Here is a 23506-nt window from a genome sequence, read left to right on the forward strand (position 1 = left end):
CAGGAAAGTGTGATTATTGTCAGGAAACAGAGACCATGGAGCATGTATTGCTACAGTGTGGGCAGTAGCAGAGGGAAAGAGAGAGGATGAGATCTAGTATGAGGGAGAAGGGGATACAGGAAATTAGTTTAAAGAATATATTGAGTAGAACGTCATTAGATATAGTCTCAAATATTTTGTTATCTTTTTTAAGCGCAACGGGGCTGGCAGGTAGGATTTAGTTTCTCCCCGTCTCTGGCCCACACTCCAGTACAGTAGGTGGCGGTAATTCACCATAACGTTGGATGCCAACCACCGATAAACCCCACTGAAGAAGAAGAAGACGAAGAAGAAGAATACACTACAGTGGACTACATTAATCAGAAACAATGTTTTTTAATGGGTCGCAAATATTTTTGCGACAGTTGATGGAAGCACATTTAACGGCAGTGTCATGGCGGCTTACGGAAGCAGTTTTGAAAGTGTTAATAGCATCGAAGACCGAAAAGAATACAAACGTAAAGCCAGGGAGGAGGTTATTCAGAAGGTAAATATGTGTGCTTTATAAGTAGATACCAAACTACATGCTCAATGTAAGAAGATACTTTGATATAACGTCAGTACAAAAGTCAAGTGTGTGGCTGCAACAGCTAGCTGAATGCTAACAAATAGCTAGCCTGAACGTCTGCCATACGAATTAGCTAGCTAGTTTTCTGGTGCATTTTCTACAATATTTGTAATTGGTACATATACGTATGTTTGTAATATCATATAGTGTTAATAAACCGTTTTGAATAATGCAATTACCTACTACTAGCTAGTACAGCAAAGATGTGTAGCTAGCTAGTTAGCTATCTTAGCCAGCTCGCTAGCAATCATCAAAACAGCGAGAGGAAGTCACATGGTCCTTGCTATAAGGGGTCTTTAGGACGTCCCCCCCCCCCCCCCACACACACACTGAAGTTGAACATTAAAATGGGTTAGGGTTTAGGTTAGGGACTTCCGAATAGCACGAACCGGAGTCACATGGCTGGCTAGCTAGCTACTGTACCTATTTAGTCTTAGCTAAGTATTGGCTAAGCTAACTACCTTTTAAACGTTTGTTAGAACTATACAGTCGAACACTACTGACTGAAATGTTAAGTCTTTGTAGAAACTAGCTAACATTACTTGCATTCCTTTTCAATTCCTGCCCAAGTACATTCACTTGTTTACATGACCCCTTTTCCCCCCATGGTGCCTCTGCTACGGTACTATGCTGTTATTCTCTCTCTGGTAGTCAGTCGTGATGTGAGCATGGCAGACACTAGGTGGCGAAGTTCTACATAGCAGAGCTATATCTGTTTGCTGAATGTCTACCCACCATGCCTCAGGTGATCAAAAGATTACTAGGGAGAAATAAAGAGCAACAGACGCTGTGCCCTCTGAAGACAGGAAGGAAATGACAAGGCGGATGGACGCTTGCATCAATGGAAGCAGATTGATAGTGTTTACAGTGGTGTGATTGATCGAGGCGCACCATAGTGTGTGTGTAAATATGAGGTGTCATCAGTCAGGTAGTGGCGTCTGCAGGGGATGGCAGGACAAACACTGCTGCAGGGCGATAAGGGCTGTGACGCAACCACCCCGGATACAGTTTAGCATGGTTAAATTCCTCCTTCAGAAGACACATACACTCACTTAACACCTTACACCATACATATGCATTTCATGCACACAAAAACATCAACACAGAGTAGTCAGGTCCATGTTATCTCCTGAGCAGCTGTGTTGACTTCATAAACAGTGTGAGGTGTGTGTGTGTGTGTAATGGTGACTGATAAGCTTCCTGGAGGAAGTCATCTGAACTCTCTCCATTTATCTCTAAATCTCCTCTCTCCCTCTCTTTCACTTCATCTCCGTTCTCCTCCCTCTCTCTCACCTCATCTCCATCTCCGCTCTCCCTTCTTCCTCACCTCATCTCCGCTCTCCCTCTGTCTCACCTCATCTCCCCCTCCCCCAGGCGAAGCAGCAGTATGAGAAGGAGGAGAAGAGGAAGGAGCTGAAGAGACAGAGAGGAGAGGACACCTGGATGCTCCCTGAAGTTGACCTCCGACTGCAGCAGCTAGAACAGGTCAGCAGGTTGTTGCTTTGGTAACCCCATTATCTTTTAAGGAGGTCACTTGTGTGACCTCCCTATCCTCTGCATGGCCTAGTAGTAAGGTTGACCCCAAAGTCAATATTTGGTTCTCATACAGCAACAGTAGATCTAGAGCTGAGCTGGTTTTGTAGCTCTAGCTTGAGCATATTGATGTTTCCAATCCATTTATCCTATCTATCATGGCTTAATAAAGATCACTTCGTTTTGCATAATTTAATCAGGCCCACTTATTTCTGTCACCTTCAGGAGGTTTCAAGCAAAACCAAGAAGAAGAAAGAGAAAAAGACCAAGAAGAGTAAGAAGGAAAAGAAGAAGAAGAAGGAGAAGAGAGCTCAGAGAGGAGATGGGTCCAGTGCCAGCTCAGAGGTAAGCGCCATTGTATTGCTCTCCCTCCTTTCCTCTCACCTCTTTCTTTCTCTCTCGCATCTCACATTCCCTCTCCTTCCCTCTCTTGTGCTTCCTTTCCTCTATCCTGAACATATTTACATTTTACATTTTAGTCATTTAGCAGACGCTCTTATCCAGAGCGACTTACAGGAGCAATTAGGGTTAAGTGCCTTGCTCAAGGGCACATCGACATATTTTTCACCTAGTCGGCTCGGGGATTAGAACGTTGTAATGTTGCCAAATGTTGTAACAGCCTGAATTTAAAATGGATTAAATTGTGATTTTTGATCACTGGCCTATACACAATACCCCGTAATGTCAAAGTGGAATAATTTTTAAAGAAATGTTTACAAGGTAATACAAAATTAAAAGCGGAAATGTCTTGAGTCAATAAGTATTCAACCCCTTTGTTATGGCAAGCCTAAATAAGTTCAGGAGTAACATTTTGCTTAATAAGTTGCATGGATTCACTCTGTGTGCAATAATAGTGTTTAACTAGATTTTTGAATGACTACCTCTTTTCTATACTTCACACATACAATTGTTGGTAAGGTCCCTCAGTCAAGCAGTGAATTGCAAGCACAGATTCAACATCAACAACATTGTAGTTACTCCACAATACTAACCTAATTGACAGAGTGAAAGGGAAGCCTGTACAGAATAAAAATATTCCAAAACATGCATCCTGTTTGCAACAAGGCACTAAAGTAATACTGCCAAAAAATTGGCAAAGCAATTCACTGTTTGTCCTGAATACAAAGTGTTATGTTTGGGGCAAATCCAATACAACACATTACTGAGTACCACTCTCCATATTTTCAAGCATAGTGGTGGCTGCATCATGTTATGGGTATGCTTGTAATGGGTATGCTTTTTTTTTTTTTGGGGGGGTGGATCAGCTTCATATTGCAGATAGATTGTATCTTCTATCAATGTAATTGTCTGCATCACTTCCAATCCCCCATGTTTATATATATATATATATATATATATATATATATATATACTCCCCTTTATTACTTTTCAACCCCACCATCCTTTCCCTACTTGTAAATTAGTGAACAACAATGCCCAGTCCTCTACTTCCGGTCTATACTTACTATCTACACCTTATGGACAGAGTTAATTTTACAATAATTATATTTTATATATATATTATTTTTTGTTCCTGAACTTCATCTACTCTCAACCTCTCCGATCATTTTCATGATGTCCATCCGGTTTGCTTCTATATGCCATATCTTTCTAACTGTGCTCTTTCCCAAAAGCTCCCAACATACAACCTATATACTTATTATGGACACAGTATGCTTACATTATTAGCTATCTTTGTTATTATTTGTTGTTATTTGTTATTAGTCCCATCCTTCAACTCTATTCAATACCTCCCATCTATCTCTTAACACCATCCATATAGGATTTCTATTTGCCATATATATTTCAACCGTACTGTGATGTTTTACAAAAGTTCTGAACCTTTCTATTCTCATTGCTTCTACAGATTGTGAATTAAAAATAAACATTTTTGCTAAAAGTATTATTATATTATTGATTGATTGACTATGACTTTTCAGATCACCCAGTAATGCTATCTGCAAGGTTAGCTCCAGGTAAATATTGCAATCCTTTAGCCATTCCTGGACCTGTGTCCAAAAACAAGCTACAAATGGACAGAACCAAAACAAATGATCTAATGATTCTGTCTCTTCACAGCAAAATTTGCAGAGCTGGGAAGATTGTATCCCCCATATAAATAACATTCTATTGGTAGCAATAATTTTATATAATAATTTAAATTGAAAGATTCAAATTTTTGAATCCGGTGTCGTTTTGCGTGTCAGTTCATAAACACTATGCCATGGGATCGGTACGTCAAAGATCTCTTCCCAACTATTTTGCAATCTATATGGGACGGCTGTCAATCCTTTGGTCCTTAAGTGAAACTGATATACTTTTTTATTTATCACAGTTTTCCTTAACCAATTATGTTCTTTAATGCAAGGCCGACAGACAAGTTCCTTACTTTCTCCCCCTTCCACTTTCCTCTTCCACTTTTGCGGTAAGGCTGCAATTATTTGGTTGTAATTTTGGGTAGAGCAGACATTTCCATATGTTTTTGTTAGCTGCATGTGCGACATAACTCCAAATCAAATCAAATTTTATTGGTCACATGCGCCGAATACAACAGGTGCAGACATTACAGTGAAATGCTTACTTACAGCCCTTAACCAACAGTGCATTTATTTTAAACAAAAAAAGTAAGAATAAAACAACAACAAAAAAAGTGTTGAGAAAAAAAGAGCAGAAGTAAAATAAAGTGACAGTAGGGAGGCTATATATACGGGGGGGTACCGTTGCAGAGTCAATGTGCGGGGGCACCGGCTAGTTGAGGTAGTTGAGGTAATATGTACATGTGGGTAGAGTTAAAGTGACTATGCATAAATACTTAACAGAGTAGCAGCAGCGTAAAAAGGATGGGGTGGGGGGGCAGTGCAAATAGTCCGGGTAGCCATGATTAGCTGTTCAGGAGTCTTATGGCTTGGGGGTAGAAGCTGTTGAGAAGTCTTTTGGACCTAGACTTGGCACTCCGGTACCGCTTGCCGTGCGGTAGCAGAGAGAACAGTCTATGACTAGGGTGGCTGGAGTCTTTGACAATTTTGAGGGCCAGTCCTACCGATGATATCATTTATGAAGATTATACCTTTTTTAAACATTCTGTCAAAAAATAAAGTTTTTTTTGTCAATTAGTATATTTGAATTTAACCACAATGTTTGTTGCATTATTTGTTCTGTCGTTTCTGGAGGATTAAATTGAAATTGCAACCAACTTTCTATGGCTTGTTTTAGAAATAGTGATATTTGGGACATTATTTCCTTTTCAAATAACTGAAAGTGAGAGGTTGTAATCTAAATAAAGGGAAAAAGGCCATTCTTGAACATTGGGTGAGACAATCTTACTAATTTGCTTGAGAACCAGTTCGGATTTAAGTATAACTTTTGTATGACTGAAGCTTTTAGTGATAGGTCTAATGCTTTAATATTTAATAATTTCTGTCCTCCTAATTCATATTCATTATATAAATATGCCCTTTTAATTTTGTCTGGCTTGCCGTTCCAAATAAAATTGAATATTTTTTTCTCATATAATTTAAAAAACTGTTCGCTAGGCGTAGGCAAGACCATAAGAAAATAGGTAAACTGGGATAATACTAAAGAGTTAATCAGGGTGATTTTTCCACAAATTGACAGGTATTTTCCTTTCCATGGTAGTAAGATCTTATCTATTTTTGCTAACGTTCTATAAAAATTTATTGAAGTGAGATCATTTATTTCCTTTGGTATATGTATTCCGAGTATATCCACATCACCATCAGACCATTTTATTGGTAAACTACATGGTAATGTAAAAATTGTATTTTTTAGTGATCCAATACGTAATATAGTACATTTGTCATAATTTGGTTGTAATCCAGAGAGGTTAAAAAATGTATCTAGATCCTCTATGAGGCTGTGGAGGGACTCTAGTTGTGGATTTAAAAGAAAACATGAATCATCAGCGTACAATGACACCTTTGTTTTTAAGCCCTGGATTTCTAATCCTCTGATATTATTATTGGATCTGATTTTAATAGCTAACATCTCGATGGCCACAATAAATAGATATGCCGATAGTGGACAACCTTGTTTCACTCCTCTTGACAGTTTAAAACTTTCTGAGAAATAGCCATTATTTACTATTTTACACCTAGGGTTACTATACATGATTTTGACCCATTTTATAAGAGATTCTCCAAAATTGAAATGCTTGTAATTGTTAAGGACTGGTGAGTTTTCAGGATAAAAATTAACGGAATGGAGCTAAGCACAGGCAAAATCCTAGAGGAAAACCTGGTTGTCTGCTTCCCACCAGACACTGGGAGATTAATTCACTTTTTTTCAGCAGGACAATAACCTAAAACACAAGGCCAAATATACACTGGAGTGACTTACCAAGAAGACAGTGAATGTTCCTGATTGGCCAAGTTACAGTTTTGGTTTAAATCTACTTGAAAATCTATGGCAAGACCTGAAAATGGTTGTCTAGCAATGATCAACAACCAATTTGACAGAGATTGAAGAATTTTGAAAAGAATAATGGGCAAATGTTGCACAATCCATGTGTGCCATGCTCTTAGAGACTTACCCAGAAAGACTCACAGCTGTAATCACTGCCAAAGGTGCTTCTACAAAGTATTGACTCATGGGTGTGAATACTTATGTAATTTTTTATTTTTTCTGTATTTCTTTTTCAATACATTTGTAAACATGTTGTCACTTTGTCATTATGGGGTATTGTTTGTACATGGGTGAGGGGGAAAACATCAATTTAATCAATTTTGAATTCTGGCTCTAACACAACAAAATGTGGAGTAAGTTGAGGTGTATGAATACTTTCTGAAGGCACTGTGTCAATTTTAGCCCTCTTTTCTCTCCCTACAGGGGTCAGAGGATGAGTGGGTTGAGGCCCAGCCCCAGGCAGAGGCATCGGGTAAAGCCTGGAAGATTCCTGCCAAGTCTGAGGCCAAGCCCACAGACAGCAGCCCTACCCCAGCCGAGAACAACCAGGTAACACCCCCATCCATCCCCCTCCACAGCACCGGTAAACCCTAAGACAGGGATCATCAACTACATAGATTCAGCCGTGGGTAAAAACATTTATTGAGCGGATGGTCAAGGGGCCGGAACATAAAGAAAAATTATTTGTAGACTGCTAATTAACTGCAAGACCGATTATAATATTTGATTAAAGCATATTAATTTCAAACCTTGCTTACATTTGTATACGATCACATAGTTGCGGCCAAATATATTGGCACCCTCACACTTTTCTTAAATCATTCCCTATTTCTGATCAAATAAGTAGACATAAAAAAAAGTCTGTCACCGCACCTTGTTATTGGATTTTCAACATTGCAGAACCCATTTTATTTTCGTAACCTTAAGTTTACAATTTTAATTGAAAATAAAGAAAATGGCATCGACAAAATTATTGTCACCCCGGAGCTAGTACTTGGTTGCACAGGCTTTGGCCAAGATAACTGCCGACAAACACTTATTGTAGCTATTAATGAACTTGCTGCATCATTCTACTGACAATTTGGCCCACTTTTCAGCAGCAAATTACTCTAATTTTTAAATATTTGAGGGGTGCCCTCCAATGTTCCTTCTAATCTGCGCGCATGCGCGCAGCTCCCCTCGGACTGCCCCGCAAAATAAAGATCAGCCCATGCAGAAAAGCAAGAGATTGAACTTCACTCCACTTTCTAGAGTTTTCCACTCAACATTTCGCTCTACTGTTGTAGTTGTGATCGAATCAACGCAACATTAGCCACTTTCAATGTAAAATACCAAAACAAACTATGCAGGACTTAGTATGAAAAACTAACTGTTCAAGAGATTCTGTTGTGGGCAGAGTTGTAGCAAAAACACTTTTTCAGCTACCTCCTTGTCTGAAGGACAAGGGAATAAACAGGTTAATGTCAAGCCCTGCATGTTATTCTTTTCAAAAGTCTCATGGAATGTAGGCCTACATTGAACACCACACATTGGCTGCTACTGTAGGCTGAATGATAGAACAGCTATTTCCATGTTAAAATGTTATGGGATGCATTTTTTTTATATATATATTGTTTTATGGTAGGCCACTCTGGTAGGCCTGCATTATGATCAAATTGCCACAGTAGCCGACTTGGCCACTGTTAAAACTGTAATGTAAAGCGGGTACAGCCTCAGTGTTCACAGTAAACGTGCGCCGGAAGTTGCACAGAATTTTCACAACATTCAACTTTGCGCTCAGCAGACCTGAAATGTGTCTGTACCTAAACATTTTTTGAGGGAACATTGGTGCCCTCCAACAACTGCTGTTTTCAGATCTCTCCATAGGTTTTGGATGTGATTCAGATCTGGTCTCTTGGCTTGCCACTCAAACTGTCCAGCATCTCTTCATAAAGGGGTAGTTTGGGATTTTGGCAATGAGGCCCTTTTTCTGGCTCCCAGGTGTCTTTTATACAGGTAACGAGCTGAGATTAGGAGCACACTCTTTAAGGGAGTGCTCCTAATCTCAGCTTGTTACCTGTATAAAAGACACCTGTCCACAGAAGCCATCAATCAATCAGATTCCAAACTCTCCACCATGGCCAAGACCAAAGAGCTCTCCACGGATGTCAGGGACAAGATTGTAGACCTACACAAGGCTGGAATGGGCTACAAGACCATCGCCAAGCAGCTTGGTGAGAAGGTGACAACAGTTGGTGCGATTATTCGCAAATGGAAGAAACACAAAAGAACTGTCAATCTCCCTCAGCCTGGGGCTCCATGCAAGTTCTCACCTCGTGGAGTTGCAATGATCATGAGAACGGTGCGGAATCAGCCCAGAACTACACGGGATGATCTTGTCAATGATCTCAAGGCAGCTGGGAACATAGTCACCAAGAAAACAATTGGTAACACACTACGCCGTAAAGGACTGAAATCCTGCAGAGCCTGCAAGGGCCCCCTGCTCAAGAAAGCACATATACATGCCCGTCTGAAGTTTGCCAATGAACATCTGAATGATTCAGAGGAGAACTGGGTGACAGTGTTGTGGTCAGATGAGACCAAAATGGAGCTCTTTGACATCAACTCAACTCGCCGTGTTTGGAGGAGGAGGAATGCTGCCTATGACCCCAAGAACACCATCCCCACTGTCAAACATGGAGGTGGAAACATTATGCTTTGGGGGTGTTTTTCTGCTAAGGGGACAGGACAACTTCACCGCATCAAAGGGACAATGGACGGGGCCATGTACCGTCAAATCTTGGGTGAGAACCTCCTTCCCTCAGCCAGGGCATTGAAAATGGGTCGTGGATGGGTATTCCAGCATGACAATGACCCAAAACACACGGCCAAGGCAACAAAGGAGTGGCTCAAGAAGAAGCACATTAAGGTCCTGGAGTGGCCTAGCCAGTCTCCAGACCTTAATTCCATAGAAAATCTGTGGAGGGAGCTGAAGGCTCGAGTTGCCAAACGTCAGGCTCGAAACCTTAATGACTTGGAGAAGATCTGCAAAGAGGTGTGGGACAAAATCCCTCCTGAGATGTAGTTGGCCATCAGGTTTGCACACAAGAAACATCTGACCTCTGTGATTGCCAACAAGGGTTTTGCCACCAAGTAATAAGGCATGTTTTGCAGAGGGGTCAAATACTTATTTCCCTAATTAAAATGCTAATCAATTTATAACATTTTTGACATGCGTTTTTCTGGATTTTGTTGTTGTTATTCTGTCTCTCACTGTTCAAATAAACCTACCATTAAAACTATAGACTTGTCATGTCTTTGTCAGTGGGCAAACGTACGAAATCAGCAGGGGATCAAATACTATTTTCCCTCACTGTATCTACTTCCCCAGAGTCCGATGCACTTTTATGTCTCTGTGTGCAGTTTGAAGGAAGTTGCTAACTAGCACTAGCGCAATTGCTAAAAAGCTCTGACTAAGGCCTTGAGGCCGATACGTAAAGCTTAATAAAGAGCAGTGATACTAGCAAGAGCAGTGTGCAGGTTTCTTATTTTTTCTCATCTTATTCAACTGTTACCATGCACCTGCAACAAAGATAGCACAGATGTGCGAGTGCCTTTTGAATGTTTAACTAGCGTTAGAACAATGACTAGAAGTCTATGGTTATCTGCTAACACTAGTTAGCATTTGCTCGCAAAACTACCTCTAACTTCCATCATACTGGACACAGAGACATAAAAAAAAAGTAGATATAGGGCCTCACTACCAGAATCCCCAAGTATCCCTTTAACCATTCCTGGGTGCTTTTTGATGCATTGTTGGGATCATTGTCCTGCTGAAAGACCCATAACCTTCAACAGAGACCTAGTTTTTGGACACTGGGTTGAACACTGGACTACAAAACACCTGATAATCTGCTGATTTCATGATGCCTTGCGCATGTTCAAGGCCCCCAGTATCAGAGGCAGCAACAAAAAAACACAGCATTATCAAACCTGCCCCATCTTTCATTGATGCCCTAAGAGAACAAGTAGCTAGGCAAGGTAGTCAAGATGGGGGTTGAGCTGGAGGGTTCTACGCTGCTCTTGGTTTACATAGTGGTGTCGTCTTATTGAGCTGTATGATCTAGGAAGTGTGTGTGCATTTTTTTTCTTCTTCCAAATCAAATTATATTCGTTACGTCCACATTTTCAAGCAGGTGTAAAAGGTGCAGTGAAATGCTTATTGTGTGTGTGTTTCTAGGAGATGGGATCAATAGAGCCTCTGATCGATACACAGCCTGTGTCACCATCAACAATCAATAACCAGGCTTTTTCAGGTTTCTCTCCAGGATTTTCGAACAAGGTGGTGTTGATGAGTAAGGAGGGGTGGTCCGGAGGGGTGCTCTGCCCCGCTTTGGACTCAAGAGATTTTTGCGTTTATGAACACCTTTCCTGCAATCTACAATGTTTTTACATAGTGGCGCAGCCAATGGTGCAGCGCCCCTCTTCCATTATTTGGGGAGAACCCTGATTTTACTAATGCTGTCACACACACACACAGTCGCACACCTTCCCTTATTAGATTTACCCCCACTGTGTGTGTTTTTGTCTGTCTGTGTGTAACAGCCTGATCAGTGAGAGAAATCACTGGTCTTAAAATAGGCTTTTTGTTAGGATCCTAGATAATGGCTTGATAGTCATATTAGCATTGATCGTTTATGTGTTTGGGGTTATGAACCCATGTACATAATGATTTTATGTTCTATATTGATTTCTTTATTGATTGGGTTGATGTTATTGTCAGACAACATTTCATAACATGATTCATGTGTTTTGTCCATTCCCCTCTCTCTCTATCCCTGTCGTCATCCATCCGCTAGAGAGATGAGTGGATGACCTTTGACTTCTTGACAATGAGAACAACGTCAACAGCAGAGAAGAGGGCTGAGAAAGAAAGGCTGAAAGCGGAGGAGAAAGATAAGGCCCGGGTCATCGAGCAGGTGTGTGTGTGCTCGCTATGTTTAAATGGAAGGTTGATGGAAGTTGATTGCCTCACCTCATCTGTTGGTTACCTGGGCAACCAAAAGTGCAAAACTGAGCAGGGACAAGGGACTTGACAATTGCTGTGTGTGTGGTGCCCTAGGCAGGTCTGCACAAGCTGGAGTTGAACCCGTTCTGGAAGGATGGGGGGAGTGGCCTGCCCCCAGAAGAGAAGGCCAGTAATGTGGTTAAAAAAGGTAAATCAAACCCCCTACACAACGTCATACTACATAAACCTTTTCTGCTCTCACACTTGTACCTGAAGTTGAATCATCAAACCCATGTACACAACTCTCTATATCAGCCCAGTCTTTGGTCAACCCCTCTGTGCTAGGACTCCCCCTCTCCTCCGTCTGTGCTAGGACTCTCCCTCCCCTCCGTCTGTGCTAGGACTCCCCCCTCTCCTCCGTCTGTGCTAGGACTCTCCCTCCCCTCCGTCTGTGCTAGGACTCCCCCTCTCCTCCGTCTGTGCTAGGACTCTCCCTCCCCTCCGTCTGTGCTAGGACTCCCCCCTCCCCTCCGTCTGTGCTAGGACTCCCCCTCTCCTCCGTCTGTGCTAGGACTCTCCCTCCCCTCCGTCTGTGCTAGGACTCCCCCCTCCCCTCCGTCTGTGCTAGGACTCCCCCCTCCCCTCCGTCTGTGCTAGGACTCCCCCTCCCCTCCGTCTGTGCTAGGACTCCCCCTCCGTCTGTGCTAGGACTCCCCCTCCGTCTGTGCTAGGACTCCCCCCTCCCCTCCGTCTGTGCTAGGACTCCCCCCTCCCCTCCGTCTGTGCTAGGACTCCCCCTCCCCTCCGTCTGTGCTAGGACTCCCCCTCCCCTCCGTCTGTGCTAGGACTCCCCCTCCCCTCCGTCTGTGCTAGGACTCCCCCCTCTAGGACTCCCCCCTCCCCTCCGTCTGTGCTAGGACTCCCCCCTCCCCTCCGTCTGTGCTAGGACTCCCCCTCCCCTCCGTCTGTGCTAGGACTCCCCCCTCCCCTCCGTCTGTGCTAGGACTCCCCCCTCCCCTCCGTCTGTGCTAGGACTCCCCCCTCCCCTCCGTCTGTGCTAGGACTCCCCCCTCCCCTCCGTCTGTGCTAGGACTCCCCCTCCTCTCCGTCTGTGCTAGGACTCCCCCTCCTCTCCGTCTGTGCTAGGACTCCCCCTCCCCTCCGTCTGTGCTAGGACTCCCCCCTCCCCTCCATCTGTGCTAGGACTCCCCCCTCCCCTCCGTCTGTGCTAGGACTCCCCCTCCTCTCCGTCTGTGCTAGGACTCCCCCTCCCCTCCGTCTGTGCTAGGACTCCCCCCTCCCCTCCGTCTGTGCTAGGACTCCCCCTCCCCTCTGTCTGTGCTAGGACTCCCCCCTCTAGGACTCCCCCCTCCCCTCCGTCTGTGCTAGGACTCCCCCTCCCCTCCGTCTGTGCTAGGACTCCCCCTCCTCTCTGTTTGTCTCTGAGAGGGGAGGGGTGGGTTAATGGTTCACTGTGTGTACAGGCACTGAGGGCCCAGACACTACGTAAATCACAGACGGACGGACAGACAGACATACCGACTGAGGGAGATATAAGGAGGAGATAAATAAGAGAGGGGAAAATAGGAGTGAGAGAAGGAGGGAGAGGGAGACACTGTCAGGGCAAATCGGGTAAAGCATTTCTGGCAGGCAGAAGGACAACGAGAGAGAGTGGAGGCAGGCAGAGTGTGTGGAGAGGAGTGTGTGGAGAGGAGTGCAGGCAGAAAGAGATTGCTGAGAGAAAGAGGGAGGCAGGCAGTATTGAGAGATGTGAGAGAGGAACATTTAAAAAGTAAGAGGTACAGAGAGAGGGGCTTGGTTCTGTTAAGCGTCTCCACTCAGAAGGGTACACTCTGCCATCTCCTGAGTGAGCTTTACTTTAACAGCGTGGCAGAAGAAGCAGACTTAAGACACACTCACACAGACAGTGACGCACACTGTCACTTACATATGCAAACCAAACTCCTAAATACAGACATGGACAGTACAGACTCTCTTTTATCTCTGTAAGCTGTGTGTGTCAGAAGGGAATGTTTTCGTCATCCCTGGTTTGACTGAGAGGGTAATGAAGAGGTGTGTGTGAATGGAGGGGGGGGTTTAAACATAACTTTTAACTTGGGCTTTTGACAAACTCACATGCGCGCACACATACATTTTGAGAGAAAAGAGATTGAGGGAGGGGAAGGGGATGTCTTCTCTGGGGAAGGCAGATGTGAAATGTTCCCATTCTCTGTGCTGTGTTCCGGAGAAGAGGGTAAGGCCTAGCTGTTCTCTTGGGAAGTTGACAATGATGTTCTGTTCTCAGTGAAAGAACACTGATTTCCCACAGATAAAAGTTTAACTCTAATTATTCCCCTCCATCCTCTGGTCATTCTGTCCATCGCTCTGTTCCCTCCCTTCTTACTTCCTCACCCTGTCTCTCCTCACCCTCTCTCCCCCATCCCCCTCTGTCTGTAGCTGCAATTGTAGATGATGGAGGACTAGGTTGGCTCAGGAAGTCTTACCAGAGGATGAGAGAGCAGGCGGAGAGAGAGCAACGCAGTCTGGAGGTCATAGTGGCAGAGCGATATGGGGTGAGAGTACACACTCACTCTCAACCATATGCACAAGCATACACCGGTAGACAGACATAACGAATACAAAAACCACCTGTATAAACAGCTAACTATATAAACATTCTCACATGCACAGAAATTCTACAACGTGCATCCTTCCATATGCATTCCTACTTCAGACTCTCTCCCTATCTCCCTGGTTAATTCCCTCTATGCAGGGTCGGCACTCCCTGTCTTTCAAAAGTTAGAAAGCTCATGCCAAACTGCAACTTAGGTACATTGCAATGCACCATGAGAACATCATATCACACCATTCACTTGTGTGTATGTATTATATTTGTGTTTCTCACATGCAGTCCATGGAGAAGTTTCAGAAGAGGATGGATGAGGCTGAGATTGCTGTGTATGGATACAGGAGAGGAGAGGGGAGAGACGGAGAAAGATGGAGGGGAGGACAGGAAGCGGGAATGGGCAGAGAGAGGTGGAGGAAAGGAGAGGAGGGGATGGATAGAGAGAGGTGGAGGAGACCAGACAAGGGTAGGGACTCCTTACCTGGAGAGAAAGAGAGGGATAGAGATGGAGGTAGACATAGTGATCGGGATAGAGAGAGGGATGGAGGTAGACCTAGTGACCGCAATAGAGAGAGGGATGGAGGTAGACCTAGTGACCGGGATAGAGAGAGGGATGGAGGTAGACCTAGTGACCGGGATAGAGAGAGGGATGGAGGTAGACCTAGTGACCGGGATAGAGAGAGGGATGGAGGTAGACCTAGTGACCGGGATAGAGAGAGGGATGGAGGTAGACCTAGTGACCGGGATGGAGGTAGACCTAGTGACCGGGATAGAGAGAGGGATGGAGGTAGACCTAGTGACCGGGATGGAGGTAGAGCGAGGGATACAGATAGAGACAGAGAGGGGGACAGACCCAGAGACAGAGGTGCGGATGAGAGCCTTGGCTCTGGGCTAGGCCGGAGTCTGCCTCCCCTCTCCCTCGGAGCTCTGAAAAGTCGCTTCCTCAAGCCTGCTGACGATGATGATGGAGGTGAGTTGAGTGTAGTACCTTGTTCCACACACACAAATATACACACACACACTCTACTGATACATTTATTTTCTAGACGGAGTGTCAGCCCCTGCTCCGGCCCGAACTTCCATGGGTTTCCTGAAACCTGTGTCTGACGATGAGGAGTCGGATCGGAAGAGCAGTGGTCCGGCCTGGAGGAAGAGCAGCTCCGGACAGAAATCTGCTTCAGGAAAACCAGAGCAGGATAAAGAGAGGGAGTCTGGGATTACCATGTCCTCTCCTGACCAAGGTCATAGCAGCAACAGGCCTGCAGTGACATCATCCAGGTCAGAGGCCATAGCACTGTTCCAACTGTTAATTTTGGCTTCCTCTCCCCCCTCTACTAATCACTCATCTAACATCTCTAATATGCTTGGATGCACTACATTTCAACTGAATATGATTTATCGGTACTAGAGATGTTTAGCTATTGGCTAGACTGAACTTGTAGAAGCATTCTTCCAATCCCCAGAAGATTCTCTGAATATCTGAACTCTGAACCTGAAGTCATTTATTCTCTGTAAGACTAAGATTGTATTTTTCTACACACACTGTCCTTGACCCTGTTCCTGTCTACTGATGGGGAAAACCTTTCCATCACTTCATCCTAACTTTAAAATGACCCCCTCAGACGATTCTGTCCTCCACTTGACCTTCTCCTCTCTTTTTACACACAATCTTTCCCTCCGTTCATCAGACAGTCTGCACAGTGACCGTTTAGCCGTTCCAAAGCAGCAGTTATCACTTCACGCACCATAGAATGCTCACTGAATTAACTGGATTTTCTCTCGTTCATATTCACTGTCTCTTTTTCTCGCCTTCACTCCCTCTATACCCATCTCTCTCTCCCATCTCTCCTCATTCTTCTATTCCTGTTTCCAACACCGTTCTCTCTCTTTCTCTCCGTCCTTATTGCTCCACCGCTCCCCCTTCTCTCTCTATCATTAGCTAAGTCATTAAGTTAAACCTGCACCCAGAAGCCCTTTAAACCTCTGCAGCGTGAAATGAAGGTGCCGTTTTAGAAGAAGGTAATGTGTGAGGAGAGAAACAGTCTGGAGGGAACGAGACAGAAGAAGCCTGTTTCTGAGACGACGACCATCAGAAAGAACATGGCAGAAAGAGAGAGGGGGGTGGGTTAGAAAGGGATGGAGTGAGAAAGAGAGCAGGGAAATGGACCGGAAAGAGAGCGAAGGGTGGCGTGGGAGGGAGGGATAGAGAGAGAGAGCCATCAGGGGAGAGGAGAGCAGAACAGCTATAAGGTCCTGATGGATCGGTGTGTCTGTTCCCATGCTGCTATTTATCTCTCTAACACACACCACCACACACAGGTGTCTGATGTTTACAATGTGTACCCCTTGTTGTCTTTGCTTAATTTCACTTTTCCCCTGTGTCTTCAGATCTGAGAGCAGTAGTGACAGTTCGAGTGAGGAGGAGGAAGAGGTACCGATCCTCACAGATGAAGAGATGAACAAACTGGGGGCCAGGCTGGTGAAGGCAGAGATTATGGGTAACACGGTGAGGTCGTCCACATGCATCGTCCGTGTTTCCTCTCCTTATCCTACCTGGTCACACAAAAAAAGACAGACAATTCCCCATTCTAGGCGCTTTCCTTACACCCCTGCCCATAGGCCCTTCCCTTAGCATATCAGGTCCCACAGCTCTCTCTCGCTCTCCTTGATCAAAGCAAATGACTCATTTTATAGCACTCACTCAGGCCACTCAACCCCCATCCATCTCTGTATGTCAATCCATACAGGTTTTACTGGCCTCAGTACTATATAACACACATTTATAACAGACAGTTTGACTGGCCCTTGACTACTCTATAGCAGACCACTAAGTTCCCCTGGTTTGATAGACACTGGGTTGATGTGTGTGTTTGTTAATTGCCTTTTAACTGTGTACTTGTATACCCTATAGATTAACAGCATGGGCATCTGTCACTAGAGACAGGCTTCAGAGGACTGAGTGTGGATGTGGCCACTACTTTTCTATATCCCCTTCAGAGGACTGAGTGTGGATGTGGCCACTACTTTTCTATATCCCCTTCAGAGGACTGAGTGTGGATGTGGCCACTACTTTTCTATATCCCCTTCAGACTGTCTGCTCTGACAGTGTCCAGTCACAGGCAGCTCTTCTTAACTGACAAGGGCCTGGTGGAGATGGGCCAGGCAAGAACGAACACACACACACACACACACACTCAGTGGCTTCTTCTGCTGCTTTTCCACATTATCCACATCCCTCTCATGAGACAGAGGGTTAGAAGGAGATGGTGGTGAGAACATCTCTTATTCAGTAGGCTTTAATATTTAGACTCATGGGAAGGGCTGCAGGGGTGAAGGACACCACCATACTACTATGTTTAGTAGAATCACTGATTGAACAGTCAGCCTCTTGTAGTGGTCAAATACGATCAGGAGAGGTTGTTAAATGTAATTCAGTGTTTTATGGATGGATGGAGAAACAGCACTCTGTGTACGAGAAATCCAGACAGGTAACGTCTTTAAATCATTAGTGTGGGCGGGGTGCTGTCAAGGAACATGTGAAGTTTTTAAATGTGTGTCACCTTTAGGCTCTGATGGAGAAACTGAAGACCCAGCTGGAATCAGCCCGTAAAGCCAAGGAGAACCGTGCTGCACAGCAACCTGGGAAATCAGACAGGGTGAGTGGAGGTGTATAGGGAGGGAGGGAGGGACGGGCATTCTAGACTCTGCCTCCCTTACCCCTCAGGGAGCCAAGAGGATAAGGTAGTAGCCTACTGTAAGTATGTGCTACTCTTGTGGAGATGACTACTAGCACTTTAGAACAAACTAAATCACTGTCAGCTGACTGACTGAGTGCTCAATAGCAACAAGCCTGCAGGCTGATTGACTGCTTTACCCATGTCTGTCTGTCTGTCTCTGCCTGCCTGCCTGCCTTTCTCTCTGAATACCTGCTGACTGAAAGCCTGTCTAGAATTGTATATTCTCTCCTGTTAGCAGTAAGAGTTGTCTTTGATATGAACCTGTTTTCTTACTCCTTCAGATTTATATACTCTAGTGTTGTAGAGTATATACCCTCCCAACACATCTACCCCAGTCAGATGTGTTCCCTAGCATTCTCTCCTGTCCTGGTATGGGTTTATCCAAACAGAGAGCTCATAACTCCACTTTTAATACACAAGTGGCTCAAATTAAAGCTGTTATTGCGTCATCCATCTTCCACCAGGCATGAGGAATCTGACACTCAAAGCTGAGGTATCTTCAAAAACAACATCACATCTAAACATTTATTAGAAAATACAATCGCTGTTAGTCTGCGGCGGTCTACTTTTCCTGTGTGTGTGTGTCATTGGGTTTACTGACTGAGCGTTGGTAGTCATTAGTAGAGAGTTATGGCTAACACTTGCCGCACTGTTCTTTCTGTCCTTGGCTGTGGTCATGCCTTGAATGCAAACCTGCGCCACCATCCAACACCTCCCTGATATACAGACTGCACACGCGATCTTATATAATAATATGCCATTTAGCAGACGCTTTTATCCAAAGCGACTGACAGTCATGTGTGCATACATATATATTTTTTGTGTATTTGTGGTCCCGGGGATCGAACCCACTACCCTGGCGTTACAAGCGCCGTGCTCTACCAGCTGAGCTACAGAGACTGGCTAGTGCTCACTACATGGTCATAATATCCCACAACCACTTGTTAATTCACCAGTGTGTATTAAAGCTTTACAGACCTAATCTGTGGTTTGTTTACAACTCTGTGAATTTATTGTAGGATTTAAAAAAAAAAAAAAATAAAAAAAAAAAATATGACAGAGGGGTTATGGGTGGTTTTCAAGGATCAAATACTTTCTCCTTCAGTGAAACGCTCTACTTGCTTTTGGTGTTTTTTTTAGGAAAGGGTATGGCCCGTGTCTATTGTTAGTTGTGGTAATCATCGTAGCCAAAGCTGTCTCTCTTTCACTTCTCTCGCACTCCTTGAATATCCTCTGCTATTCCCCCCTCTCTCTCTTTCCTCACCCCCTTCTTTTTCCTCACCCCTCTCTCTCTGTCATGTCAGCTTGGAATGAAACCCTCTAGTGCAGGGATCTCCAACTCGATTCAGCCGCGGGCCAATTTCTTTTCTTGACTGGATGGTCAGAGGTCCGCCAGTTGGGGAACCCTGCTCTAGTGAGCTGTCTGATTGTGAACTCTCTCCTCTGCCTCTCCTCAGTTAGGTTTTTCTGTGTTGCCTCTCTTTTCATTAGTGAGGAGAATAAGAATATGGAGAAGTAGGCTAATGTATTACTGTTCCTCTCTTGGTGAGATCTGCTATAATCTCTTCAGACTCCTCAGTGAGGGTGTGGCTGTTGGAGTTATTCCACACTCTTCATTGTCCCCCACGATGAAATCGGGGAGGGGACTGTGGATCGGTCTCGTACGTTAGCCACACGCGATATCTCAGACAGCACTAGCCCGATTTTGACGAAACTTGGGGGAATGATGTGTCTTGCCATAGAGATCTGGCATTTACAAAATTACACTGATTGGCTAGATGGTGGCGCTATAATGAGATTGAAAATGCAAACTTTGAAAGGTCACGCACCTCACCCCGTTTGACCTGAAGTCATCAAATTCAGTACATGGGTCCATCTCCTCACAAGGAAAGAAATGTGCCTCAGGGACCCATAAGGTCTGCCATTATGGATTTTCCACCATTTTGAGAATTGTTTTTTTGTGTGGAAAACACTCATCTTCTGGCACCGAATGACCGATCTGCGCGAAACTTGATATGTGGCATCTATGGACAAATGTTTTCAGACTAGTACCTAAAACAACCAATAAACATTCACGTGGCCGTGGTCTGGCACAAATGCGTATAAATCAGTCAAGGATATTCGTATTGTAACACAATTTAGTGCACATGTTGCAAACACTGTCAGGACTCAACATAACAAAGTACATTCATATCAACCACGCAGTGGCGCTATAACGGGCACGTGTTTATCTCTTGATCTGTTTGACTCAGAGTGCTGAAATTTGGCACACATGCTCTGGGATATGAGTCTAGCTAACCCACGCGAAACTTGGTGAATGATGCGTCTTGCCATAGAGACGTGTTTACAAAATTACACTGATTGGCCCAAGGGGGGCGCTGCATCATTCGTAGGGGACTGCATGTTTACTGTTGCCTTTTTTGATCATGGTGAGTGATACACCCAGCAGTCATACAAGCTCTCTCTCAAGACTGATTGGGGAGGTCGTGTGGAGGGCTCTGTCCTTTTTCTTTTGATGATTTCTATTGTCTCAAATCAAATACAATTTTATTTGCCACATGCGCCAAATACAACAGGTGACATTACCGTGAAATGCTTACTTACAGCCCTTAACCAACAATGCATTTATTTCGTAATAAAAAAGTAAAATAAAACAACAGCAAAAAAGTGTTGAGAAAAAAAGAGCCGAAGTAAAATAAAATAACAGTAGGGTACCGGTGCAGAGTCAATGTGCGGGGGCACCGGCTAGTTGAGGTAGTTGAGGTAATTTGTACATGTGGGTAGAGTTAAAGTGACTATGCACTTCATGGCTACAGACGTCAGTGCTACGGGTCGGTAGTCATTTAGGCAGGTTATCTTAGTGTCCTTGGGCACGGGGACTATGGTGGTCTGCTTGAAACATGTTGGTATTACAGACTCAGTCAGGGACATGTTGAAAATGTTGAAGACACTTGCCAGTTGGTCAGCACATGCTCGAAGTACACATCCTGGTAATCCGTCTGGCCCTGCGGCCTTGTGAATGTTGAACTGCTTAAAAGTCTTACTCACATCGGCTACGGAGAGCGTGATCACATAGTCATCCGGAACATCTGGTGCTCTCATGCATGCTTCAGTGTTGCTTGCCTCGAAGCGAGCATAGAAGTGGTTTAGCTCGTCTGGTAGGCTTGTGTCACTGGGCAGCTCGCGGCTGTGCTTCCCTTTGTAGTCTAATAGTTTTCAAGCCCTGCCACATCCGACGAGTGTCAGAGCCGGTGTAGTACGATTCAATCTTAGTCCTGTATTGACTCTTTGCCTGTTTGATGGTTCTTCGGAGGGCATAGCGGGATTTCTTATAAGCGTCCGGGTTAGAGTCCCGCTCCTTGAAAGCGGCAGCTCTACCCTTTTAGCTCAGTGCGGATGTTGCCTGTAATCCATGGCTTCTGGTTGGGGTATGTACGTACGGTCACTGTGGGGACGACGTCATCGATGCACTTATTGATGAAGCCAGTGACTGATGTGGTGTACTCCTCAATGCTATCTGAAGAATCCCGGAACATGTTCCAGTCTGTGCTAGCAAAACAGTCCTGTAGCTTAGCATCTGCATCATCTGACAATTTTTTTATTAACCGAGTCACTGGTGCTTCCTGCTTTAGTTTTTGCTTATAAGCAGGAATCAGGAGGATAGAGTTATGGTCAGATTTGCCAAATGGAGGGCGAGGGAGAGCTTTGTATGCGTCTCTTTGTGTGGAGTAAAGGTGGTCTAGAGTTTATTTTCCTCTGGTTGCACATTTAACATGCTGGTAGAAATTAGGAGGGCTTAAACAACGTTATTGTCCCCCATGATGAAATCGGAGGGCGGGACTATGGATCTGTCTCCATCCATTCGTACGTTAGTCACACGCAAAATCTCAGTCACCACTGGCCTGATTTTGACGAAACTTGGGTGAATGATGCATCTTGCCATAGATTTCCGGCATCTACAAAATAACACTAATCGACCTAAGGGGGGCGCTATAGTAATCAACTGAAATTCCAAACTTTGAACAATCAAATCTTCTGTCCCGTTTGAGCTCTAATTGATGTCACTAATTAGGCTGGGGGGGGACAACATGTTTACTGTTGCCTTGTTTGATGGTGTGTGTAAGTTATTGCATTATCAGTGTGCCGTTATTCTGTGTGTAAGTGTTCCTGTAAACCCACCCAGCCATGGAAAAACGGCCTTATCAACTGTCGTGTTCCTCTTACAATAACACTGGATAATTTTATTTTACTGTAGAATAATGAATGTGCTGCTACCGTAATGTCTGCTATGTGATGAATTGTGTTTGAGTGTTGTGCTTGCATGTGTTTTTTCTGTTCTATGTTAGTCTTCATAACCCTCTCCCTCTCTTTTTGTTCAGCCTCCAGGTCAAACAGAGGAGGACCAGGAAGTACTTCTCTTCAGAACAGACCAATCGGGTCGTGCCTGGCCGGTCAACGCCTCTTCAGAACCCCAGGAGCCCAGAGGAGGACGTAGGAAAAAGAAGGCGGTGAGGAGTATGTGTGTGTGTTATGATAGGTTGTGTGAAATGAGGCCAGAGTGTCTCCTCTGTCTGGACTTACCTGGGAGTGAAGAGATGTATCACAAATTGATTTTGCCACATCAACAATACAAACAGTCTCCCTCTCTTAACTGTGCTTATGTAAACAGATCTAAAGTATATTCTCTGTTTATGATTTATAATGACTTTATGAAGTGTAACAGAGAGAGTGTCTCGTCTACAGCATCTCTCTTTTCTCCCACTCCCTCTTTCTCTCCATCTCTATTGGTTACACATAGGGATGGGGAAAGAGTGGTATTTTCAGAATTCTAATCATGTCTCTCTCTCCTGGTCAGATTGAGACCCACAGGGATGGGGAGCGTGTGAGATACTTCCAGGATGATGACAGTGTGGGTCTTCATGAGATGGTCCGCAGGGAGAAGATGAGCTCTGCAGAGGACCAGAACTCCCTCTACGCACGCATGGCTGGCAAGGTACGCTGCATTCGCTACAAACAACCTTTCCCGTCTGTAAAATGTAAATGTACTCATCCAAGACATCAATCTGGCAACCTAGAACACCATAGAAAAATGTATGCACGCACGACTGTAAGTCGCTTTGGATAAAAGCGTCTGCTAAATGGCATATTATTATTATTATTATTATAGAGTTTTGGACCATCTTTTTTTTTGGCTTAATCCTTTAATCTGCATTTATTTGAGGTCAGTTGGTAGAGCGTGGCGATTGCAATGCCAGGGTTGTGGGTTCGATTCCCACTGGGGGCCAGTATGAAAAATGTATGCACTCACTAACTGTAAGTCGCTCTGGATAAGAGCGTCTGCTAAATGACTAAAATGTAAATGTAAATTTAGAGTCCACACTGCAGAACCACTAGCAGAGTAGAGTTTGTTCCCCTATCAAGACAGGCATTGCTCTGGCAGTGACTATTTCTAGGGTTGCTGGGGTAGGTAACCTTGGGTTACAGCAGAACACTGTAGTGGGTAGCTACCCAATCAGTGAGGAGGAGGGAACTACTCGTTATCCTAGCATCTCTTAAAAAATAAAAAATACTTTTCCCCCCCACATCAAATTTGT

The 23506-nt window shown here is 44.4% G+C and overlaps 1 protein-coding gene across 1 annotated transcript in view; it reads left to right on the forward strand.

Annotated features, from left to right (window-relative positions):
* The first annotated feature begins 408 nt into the window (after window positions 1-408).
* cwf19l2 (CWF19 like cell cycle control factor 2) overlaps window positions 409-23506 on the forward strand; it is a 30746-nt gene continuing 7648 nt past the window's right edge. Inside the window, exons 1-13 of the mRNA XM_084143020.1 lie at window positions 409-526; window positions 1982-2092; window positions 2366-2485; window positions 6986-7111; window positions 11401-11520; window positions 11664-11757; window positions 14007-14122; window positions 14461-15145; window positions 15222-15453; window positions 16564-16681; window positions 17742-17831; window positions 22292-22420; window positions 22768-22905. Coding sequence (XP_083999146.1) covers window positions 434-526; window positions 1982-2092; window positions 2366-2485; window positions 6986-7111; window positions 11401-11520; window positions 11664-11757; window positions 14007-14122; window positions 14461-15145; window positions 15222-15453; window positions 16564-16681; window positions 17742-17831; window positions 22292-22420; window positions 22768-22905 — 2172 coding nt within the window. The 5' untranslated portion in view covers window positions 409-433. The remainder of the gene's footprint in view (window positions 527-1981; window positions 2093-2365; window positions 2486-6985; window positions 7112-11400; window positions 11521-11663; window positions 11758-14006; window positions 14123-14460; window positions 15146-15221; window positions 15454-16563; window positions 16682-17741; window positions 17832-22291; window positions 22421-22767; window positions 22906-23506) is intronic.

Source organism: Coregonus lavaretus, assembly GCF_964263955.1.
Source record: "Coregonus lavaretus genome assembly, chromosome: 26".
In the NCBI taxonomy this organism is placed as follows: domain Eukaryota; kingdom Metazoa; phylum Chordata; class Actinopteri; order Salmoniformes; family Salmonidae; genus Coregonus; species Coregonus lavaretus.